The 10,041-nt window shown below is 45.5% G+C and overlaps 1 protein-coding gene across 1 annotated transcript in view; it reads right to left on the minus strand.

The window, feature by feature from the left end:
- The window catches only part of LOC119976495 (zinc-binding protein A33-like), a 119,288-nt gene extending 110,152 nt beyond the window's left edge, over window positions 1-9,136 (minus strand). The window contains exon 1 of the mRNA XM_038817040.1: window positions 8,738-9,136. Coding sequence (XP_038672968.1) covers window positions 8,738-9,136 — 399 coding nt within the window. The remainder of the gene's footprint in view (window positions 1-8,737) is intronic.
- Between the last annotated feature and the right edge of the window lie 905 nt (window positions 9,137-10,041).

Below are 10,041 nucleotides of genomic sequence, written 5' to 3' on the forward strand. Positions count from 1 at the left end.
CACCTGGATTTCAAATGACTGTTAGGCCTCACTGTTGACCTTCAGCCATCGTGTGTAGAGGCCTTGTGGGATTGACTGCTCACTGTGGAAGTCACCCCGATTAATTCTCTCCACTTCAGAAGCAATATAGGTGTGTCAGCGGTGGACGAACATTTTGTGCTATTGCATGGGGTTTCTCTGTCACCTCAACGGAGGCATTGACCTGTTTCCAATGGGTGAGCAACAACCTGCATTCAAACAACAGCTGACACAAATTGGTAGAAGGCAACTATTTCTAATACATGTGATAGGTAGAAACATTAAGCCCCTAGTCTATTAAACCCCAGTTTACCCATTTAAAATTAAGAATTTCATGTGGTGAACCACTGTGTACACTTGTATTAGGGGATGTAAGGTAGGACCTGTACTACAGGTTGGCCGGTAGTCCCTGCCGGCTGGCTCCGCCCACTAGGAGCTGTATAAATATGCGTGTCCTCCATTGATCTGCCATTTTGCCAGCTGCAGCAGGAGGCCACGCATCTGACTGCAATAAAGCCACAGTTGTACCCAATCTGAGTCTTTGTGCAATTGATCGTGCATCATTTCAGCACGCCCATAACCTCAGGTCATTTCAAAACACATATTCAGCATAAATAATTTCAGCGAAACTCACTCTACTCTAAAAGAACTATTGTCCTGACAGTCAAGTCAGCAACAAATGAGTTCAGGCCGCTTGCGATAACAGCGCTCAATCGCATTCCATAACTCATTTAGGAATCCATCTATGAAACATTTTAGACTAATATTGCATATGTAAGATGGACAGCTTACCATCAAATCACATGTATTTGACTTTAACCCAAACCAATTAGGATTACACAGGGGTGTAATTAGATGGCTGAAGACAGATATGATACAGTATAACTGTGAGGTTTCGTTCGGCCATTTTTATCCAGATCATTCTACATTTCCTCTCTCTCTCTTTCTCTCTTTCATGAATCATCTATACTTTGACTTACTATTGGCTGTCTTCCTGTCTTTCATATTTCATTTTCTGACTTTGACTTTTGAAGTTATTGCGAGCTCTTTGCCTAAACAAGAAAATAATTTCTGTGATTGTTTGAAAGTTCAATTGTCTACAGATTGCCTCTCTGTGAGTCCTAGGCTAGCTGGACTTATTAGAGAATGAGACTTTAAATGACTCTCAATTGCAATCATTAGAAGACAAATAAAACGATTCTTATTTGCAACTGACAAGTTTTAACTCAGGTTTCTACTGAGATTTAGTGATTTACAAAGTGCAGCTGAATCCGCATGGTAGAGTGATCAAAATTGCACACTCTGTACTGCATTTTCTACATTGCAACAGATATTATACTTCAAGAACATTTCCTTTGATGTAAACCACTGGATGTTTGGAGATTGTTCAATGTGCAGCATGCATGCAGTGTTATCTTAACAAGGTGTTTCTCAGAATGTAAAAATAGAAATGCTTCTTGTGGTGATATGCATCACTGTAAATACACAAGGGGTTAATGTAAATACACTACAACTAAGTAACCACTAGAGGGAGCACCGGAGACGTCATGACATGCAGACATACAGCTAATGAACACATAGAATAGGACACGACCAATGGGCAGTCAAGACACCCAGAGCTGACACTACCACAAGGGGGCATTTACACAACCCATATATAAGGCCAGGGCACACATGCTCTGTCTCTTTCCACAGGCAACACTTAGAGAGTAGGACAGGGGCAGATCAGAAGCATCACACCCACCATGTGGCTTAGAGCAGACTGGTTAGTTAGACTGAGTTACTATAGCAAGATTAGCAGGAGAGTCGAACGCATTGAGAACTGTGCTAATGGTTCAATAAATCACACAGAATTTACTTCAAAGTCTGGAGAATCTTTTGGCCAAAGCTGCATCGAGTTGCAGCCTGTGTTATCCCAGAGTACATAACACATCTCTTCTCTTCCTGTAACTGTCTCTGCACCTTTCTTCAAATCCTTCATCCTTTTCAGCTCCGTTCCTTTTCCATATACTATTTCCTCAATTCTTCCCTAGATCTCTCTCCTCCATCTGTTTCTCACCCAGACTTCCACCGTATCCACGAAAGTTCCCTGGCTCCTTCATCAGTCCCAATCAGGTAGATTGGATATTTTGAGAGTAAAAATAAAGAACGGGTTCGATACAGAGTAAAGCTTTATGTATGATGCTGAGAGGGAAAATGGCTACCATCGAGCCATGGTGCATGATGGTAAAAGAGGCCAACAGACTTGTGTGTGTGTGTGTGTGTGAACACTGCAGGTCAGCAAAGCGAAGTTTAGTGGGGAATTGGAAAAAAGCAACTTGTACATCGAGACTCTTTAGTGATCACACTTTGTGTTCAGACAGCGAAAACAAGACTCTCTCAAGGAGAACTGGTGCCTATATGCGGAAGGATTGCTTATAATTAAGAACAAAAAAACCTGATTAAAGGAAGAAGCTCCCGAGATTTCAGCAGCGATAACCCTGGGGATCAATATTCCCAAGGAGGAAGTCTGAGTTTGGAAAGTCAGGAAAGAGCACACCTTTCACACCGGGCTCGGCCAGTTCTATCAGGTATTATCTCGAATTCACGTTTTGAGTCATAGAATTTATGTAACAGTTCAAATAAGCATATAGCTGAAGTCTTAGTGAGTTAAATAAAGTTGTATTGAATTAAGTTTCTATTGACTTTAATCTACATTACGACAAACTTGTCTGCTTCTTCACTTGAAGCCAGTAGAGGGCGACAACCGTTATACCCATCAAACACTCCCAGGACAGGTACGGCAGGGGGTTAGATACAGAGTAAAGCTCCCTCTGCACTGTCCCATCAAACACTGCCAGGACAGGTACAGCACAGGGTTAGATACAGAGTAAAGCTCCCTCTACACTGTCCCATCAAACACTTCCAGGACAGGTACAGCACGGGTTAGAAAACAGAGTAAAGCTTTCTCTGCACTGTCCCAATCAAACACTCCCTGGACAGGTACAGCACGGGGTTAGATACAGAGTAAAGCTCCCTCTACACTGTCCCCATCAAACACTCCCAGGACAGGTACAGCACGGGGTTAGATACAGAGTAAAGCTCCCTCTACACTGACCCCATCAAAAAACCCCAGGACAGGTACAGCACAGGGTTAGATACAGAGTAAAGCTCCCTCTACACTGTCCCATCACACACACCCAGGACAGGTACAGTACGGGGTTAGATACAGAGTAAAATTCCCTTTACACTGTCACATCAAACACTCCCAGGACAGGTACAGCCCGGGTTAGAGACAGAGTAAAGCTCTCTCTACACTGCCCCATCAAACACTCCCAGGACAGGTACAGCCCGGGTTAGAGACAGAGTAAAGCTCCCTTTACACTGTCACATCAAACACTCCTTGGAAAAGTACAGCACAGGCTTAGATATAGAGTAAAGCTCCCTCTACACTGTCCCATCAATCATTCCCAGAATCGGAACAGCACGGGGGTTCCATACAGATGAATGCTCTCTCTGCACTGTTCTACCAGCTCTCCCAGGGCAGGTACAGGATGACACACAGAAACTAAACAGATTTGCACTCCCGCCTTTTGACCATCAGTCCCCATATGTGAACGTGCAACATTTAATCACACAAAAGATGCAGAGTACGCTCACTGCCCTGGTCAGTTTGTTTTTAGCTTATATCATTCTGATCTTGCATAATGAATTTGAGCGGTTACATTTGGCTGCCTTTGATCCGGCTTGTGCTCAGAAATATGAGGCAGCTTTGGTCCATTGACTTGACCATGGCTGGGACTGTTTTCGACGGCACACAATAATGCCTCATGCTGGTCACTGAGCAGTCTGTGCAGGAACAGCTTCAAGCCTTGCACTGTCGTGTGCAGTCACCAACTGTCACTTCCTGCAGCTCAGTGGCTTTGTCCCAATAATAACAGAGGTCATGAGTCACTGTCCCAGAGACTTCGAAATCTATCTGGAAGGTGGTATTTTTAAAATAAATGGAAGAAGGGGTATGTGTGAACATAAAACCTGCATGATCAAATCAAATCATCATTAGAATCCCGCAGCACAGAAAAAGGCCATTCATGTTCTCCTATCCCTGCTGGCTCTTTGAAGTAGCTAACGAATTCAAAATGTATCCAATCGCTTCCCATTCACTCCCATTGTACAGAATCCCAATGGATCAAATCGCTTCCCATTCACTCCCATTGTACACAATCCCAATGGAACAAATACCTTCCCATTCACTCCCATTGTACACAATCAAATTGGATCAGATCCCTTCCCATTCACTCCCATTGTACACAATCAAATTGGATCAGATCCCTTCCCATTCACTCCCATTGTACACAATCAAATTGGATCAGATCCATCCCATTCACTCCCATTGTACACAATCAAAATGTATCCAATCGCTTCCCATTCACTCCCATTGTACACAATCAATATGGATCAAATCCCTTCTCATTCACTCCCATTGTACACAATCAATATGGATCAAATCGCTTCCCATTCACTCCCATTGTACACAATCCCAATGGATCAAATCGCTTCCCATTCACTCCCATTGTACACAATCCCAATGGATCAAATCGCTTCCCATTCACTCCCATTGTACACAATCCCAATGGTTCAAATCACTTCCCATTCACTCCCATTGTACACAATCCCAATGGATCAAATCGCTTCCCATTCACTCCCATTGTACACAATCAAAATGGATCAGATCCCTTCCCATTCACTCCCATTGTACACAATCAAAATGTATCCAATCGCTTCCCATTCATTCCCATTGTACACAATCAAAATGGATCAAATCCCTTCCCATTCACTCCCATTGTACACAATCAAAATGGATCAGATCCCTTCCCATTCACTCCCATTGTACACAATCAAAATGTATCCAATCGCTTCCCATTCATTCCCATTGTACACAATCAAAATGGATCAAATCCCTTCCCATTCACTCCCATTGTACACAATCAAAATGGATCAAATCCCTTCCCATTCACTCCCATTGTACACAATCAAAATGTATCCAATATCTTCCCATTCACTCCCATTGTACACAATCAAAATGGATCAAATCCCTTCTCATTCACTCCCATTGTACACAATCAAAATGGATCAAATCACTTCCCATTCACTCCCATTGTACACAATCAAAATGGATCAAATCCCTTCCCATTCACTCCCATTGTACACAATCAAAATGGATCAGATCCCTTCCCATTCACTCCCATTGTACACAATCAAAATTGATCAAATCCCTTCCCATTCACTCCCATTGTACACAATCAAAATGGATCAGATCCCTTCCCATTCACTCCCATTGTACACAATCAAAATGGATCAAATCCCGTCCCATTCATTCCCATTGTACACAATCAAAATGGATCAAATCGCTTCCCATTCACTCCCATTGTACACAATCCCAATGGAACAAATACCTTCCCATTCACTCCCATTGTACACAATCAAATTGGATCAGATCCCTTCCCATTCACTCCCATTGTACACAATCAAAATGGATCAGATCCCTTCCCATTCACTCCCATTGTACACAATCAAAATGGATCAGATCCCTTCCCATTCACTCCCATTGTACACAATCAAAATGGATCAAATCCCGTCCCATTCATTCCCATTGTACACAATCAAAATGTATCCAATCGCTTCCCATTCACTCCCATTGTACACAACCAATATGGATCAAATCCCTTCCCATTCACTCCCATTGTACACAATCAATATGGATCAAATCGCTTCCCATTCACTCCCATTGTACACAATCAATATGGATCAAATCGCTTCCCATTCACTCCCATTGTACACAATCCCAATGGATCAAATCGCTTCCCATTCACTCGCATTGTACACAATCCCAATGGATCAAATTGCTTCCCATTCACTCCCATTGTACACAATCCCAATGGATCAAATCACTTCCCATTCACTCCCATTGTACACAATCCCAATGGATCAAATCGCTTCCCATTCACTCCCATTGTACACAATCAAAATGGATCAGATCCCTTCCCATTCACTCCCATTGTACACAATCAAAATGTATCCAATCGCTTCCCATTCACTCCCATTGTACACAATCAAAATGGATCAAATCCCTTCCCATTCACTCCCATTGTACACAATCAAAATGGATCCAATCCCTTCCCATTCAATCCCATTGCAGCAGATTACACTTTATTTGCCACCATGGTCCAGAATGACATTCCCTATGCGCTTCCCAACAGCTGGAATCTGGTCAACCGCTGCCACCGATGCTTTGCTATAGTAATGTGTTATGGCATCTGACCTGGGCTGTTTTGGTAACTGCAACACGGATCTCTCTCATATATTCGGAACAATGCATTAAGAGTTCAAAGAGCGTTGGATTACTATGGCCAATCGCCATATTCAAAACCCTCTTCACCAATGCACAACTTTAATGTTGTACAATATTATTCACAACAGGCCAACTGCACGGCGTTAAGCTTAAGCCCACCTTCCCATTTCACTCCCTTTGACCCCACATCTCCAAACATTTTTGAGGGGGACCTTCCTGCCTGAATTGTGCCGATGTGGCATTCCCTGGTATCTCTCCCAGTTGGCCTGTTTTCCTCTCTCTGTCCAGGCACGGAATGCTGACAGGTTAGTCACATGCAAAGTGGGTTCTGCCAGGCCTGTCATCCATGTTATTGTGAGCGAATAGCAGATTTCCTGAATCTCATGGGCTTCTGTGGCCAGCTGCACATTGCAGGAAAAGGCGGATTTGCAATTTATGTTGCACCTGTCACACACCCTCTGAATGCCCCAAAGCTCCTTGTCATCAAATAATCACCTCTTTAAAGGGAAAAGTAAAAAACACGACCACCAATCTGCCAACAGTGCCACAGGACCTTTTTTAATCGACCTTGGGGCACTTCAAAGACTGTACCTCTGACGGTGCAGCTCTCCCTCTATTACTGACCATCCTGGACGAGGAGCTCCACTCTCTGTCGCAGGGCATGACTCCATCGAGCCGCTTTGCAGGGTGAGAGTACTGCCCACCGAGCCACGTAACTGGCACCCTGCCATTAGAGCCCCCCTCACTTCACCCCCCCCCCCCCCCCCCCCCCCCTCCCCGATAGCCCAGCGACATACACCAGACGGAGCACCAGACAGACGTGGTCGAAAAAAGAAGCTGAAACTTTGAATTGTCTACGCTCACCACATCTGCCCAGTCAGTTCTACTGAGGGTGTATAAAGCTTTGATAGCAAACTCGCCTGTGGTACCACAGCATCATTCCCCGCTTTAATAGCAGGAATGAATGTCGTCGAGAGTTTATTAAATGTTAAATAGCTGTGCTGAATATTTTTTCTGGCATGTAATAAAATGGTTTCTAAAAAAAAAAATGATGCCCCAGCAGATGCAAATATGACTTTTATCTTGAACGTTAAAGGGGCAACAGGCAGGAGACACCACAGGTAATATTGTAAACTGGCAGCCCATCTGCCAACTAACCTCTCAGAGCAGCGGCTGGTACCAGGTGGCGCCCATTCTTTTGGTTTAAGTCAACGAACGAACAACGTAGTTATATCACTTGTCCAGCACAGAAAGAGGCCTTTTGGTGCAACTAATCCAGGGGTGGGCAAACTTTTCCGTGCAAGGGCCACATTCAGAAATTCACAATTCACAAAGGGCCGCATAGTATATTAAGTAAAATAATTACTTCACCCGGTTGTGATTCTGGGCACCTCATATAGAACATAGAACAGTACAGCACAGAACAGGCCCTTCGGCCCTCGACGTTGTGCCGAGCAATGATCACCCTACTCAAGTCAACGTATCCACCCTATACCAGTAAGTAACCCAACAACCCCCCCCCCCCATTAACCTTAAAAAAAAAAAAAATTTTTTTTTTTTAATTTAAAACAAAAAAAATTTTTTTTTTTTTTTTTTTAATGACTTGGTGGGCCGCAGAAATACCTTTGGCGGGCCGCATGCGGCCCGCGGGCCTTAGTTTGCCCACCCCTGAACTAATCTGTGCCGGCATTTCCAGTTTACACAAGTCCACTCTCATTCCTTCTATTGTACAGATGTAGAGTACCCACTTAATTTTTTTCCAATTAAGGGGCAATTTAGCGTGGCCAGTCCACCTACCCTGCACGTCTTTGGGTTGTGGGGGTGAAACCCACGCAGACACGGGGAGAATGTGCAAACTCCACATGGACAGTGACCCGGGGGGGGGATCGAACCTGGGACCTCGGCGCCGTGAGGCGGCCATTGGTCCACCTTTGTCCCAGATCCCATAATGACTTTGGTGAACAAAATTCTATCAACCTGAAATTGAAGTCCGGGATCGAACCTGGGACTTTGGTGCCGTGAGGCAGCAGGGCTAACCCACTGCGCCACCGTGCTGCACTACTCTCATTCCTAAACCGATCAGAGTATCTCTTCTGTTCCTTTCTCCCTCACCTATGTACCCAGCCTCCTCTGAAATACATCAGTGCTATCCACCTCAACCACTGCCTGTGGTGGCACGTTCCGCACTCTGACCACTCACCGGCTATAGAGTTTGCCCACCAAATTTCCCAGGAGTGTATGGGGCAATCCACCCATTTACTGAGAAGAAGGAAGTGCTTAGCTGTACAAATCCCGTCCCCAAAACCCACACGCTGCAACCTCGGCCCCGTCCTGTGTGAAGCATAAAGAAGGCAAGTGTGCCAGCATGCCTACATCAAGCAGCCCTACCTTACAGAATGCATATGCTTCATCGACAGGCATCAAGGTCGAGCTGGCCTCCTGGCCCAGCGACAGGCAGGTGGGACACACCGGTTTCAGGTCCTTGGAGCAGAAGAGCTTTGCCGGCTGGCAGTGGAGCGGGCACCTTAGACCAATGACCTCGGGTCCCCACTCCAGGCCCAGGTGCCGCAGGCTGGCCACGATGGTCACCAGCAGCTGGTTGGTCATCAGCTCCCTCCTGGGGAACTCCTGCCCGCATTCCGGGCAGCAAACCATGACCTGCTCTTCGCCCCACCGCTCCAGGACGCAGGCCTTGCAAAAGTTATGGCCACAGTCCAAGGTGACGGGCTCGGTGTACATCTGGGCACAGACGCTGCAGCACAGATTCTGGTTCAGCCTCTCAGCCATTCCTCCTCCCTGTGCGACCTCAATCTCTGTGTGAGGCTCTGCACCAAGCCACTATTTGTATTTTTAGCCATTGCACTTCCTGCTTTCGGTATGACTACACATCAGATGGCCAGTGAGACAAAGCTGAAAACCCATTGCCCTTCATCTTATTGTTCAATTTCCTGCTCCTGTCCCATCATTTCCTATTCACAGTGCAGATAATGGAGAGCGTAGAGCTCCTTCTACACTGTCCCATCAAACCATCCCAGGACAGGTACAGCACGGGGTTAGATACAGAGTAAAGCTTCCTCTACACTGTCCCCATCAAACCATCCCAGGACAGGTACAGCATGGGGTTAGATACAGAGTAAAACTCCCTCTACACTGTCCCCATCAAACCATCCCAGGACAGGTACAGCACGGGGTTAGATACAGAGTAAAGCTCCTTCTACAGTGTCCAATCAAACACTCCCAGGACAGGTACAGCACGGGGTTAGATACAGAGTAAAGCTCCCTCTACACTGTCCCATCAAACCATCCCAGGGCAGGTACAGCACAGGGTTAGATACAGAGTAAAGCTCCTTCTACACTGTCCCATCAAACACTCCCAGGACAGGTACAGCACGGGGTTAGATACAGTGTAAAGCCATCTCTACACTGTCCCATCAAACACTCCCAGGACAGGTACAGCCTGGGGTTAGATATAGAGTAAAGCTCCCTCTACACGGTCCCATCAAACACTCCCTGGACAGGTACAGCACGGGTTAGATACAGAGTAAAGCTCCCTCTACATGGTCCCATCAAACACTCCCTGGACAGATGCAGCATGGTGTTAGATACAGAGTAAAGCTCCCTCTACACTGTCTCCATCAAACCCTCCCAGGTCAGGTACAGCAGGGGGTTAGATACAGTTAAAGCTCCTTCTA

Source organism: Scyliorhinus canicula, chromosome 13 (genome assembly GCF_902713615.1).
Source record: "Scyliorhinus canicula chromosome 13, sScyCan1.1, whole genome shotgun sequence".
NCBI classification, from domain to species: domain Eukaryota; kingdom Metazoa; phylum Chordata; class Chondrichthyes; order Carcharhiniformes; family Scyliorhinidae; genus Scyliorhinus; species Scyliorhinus canicula.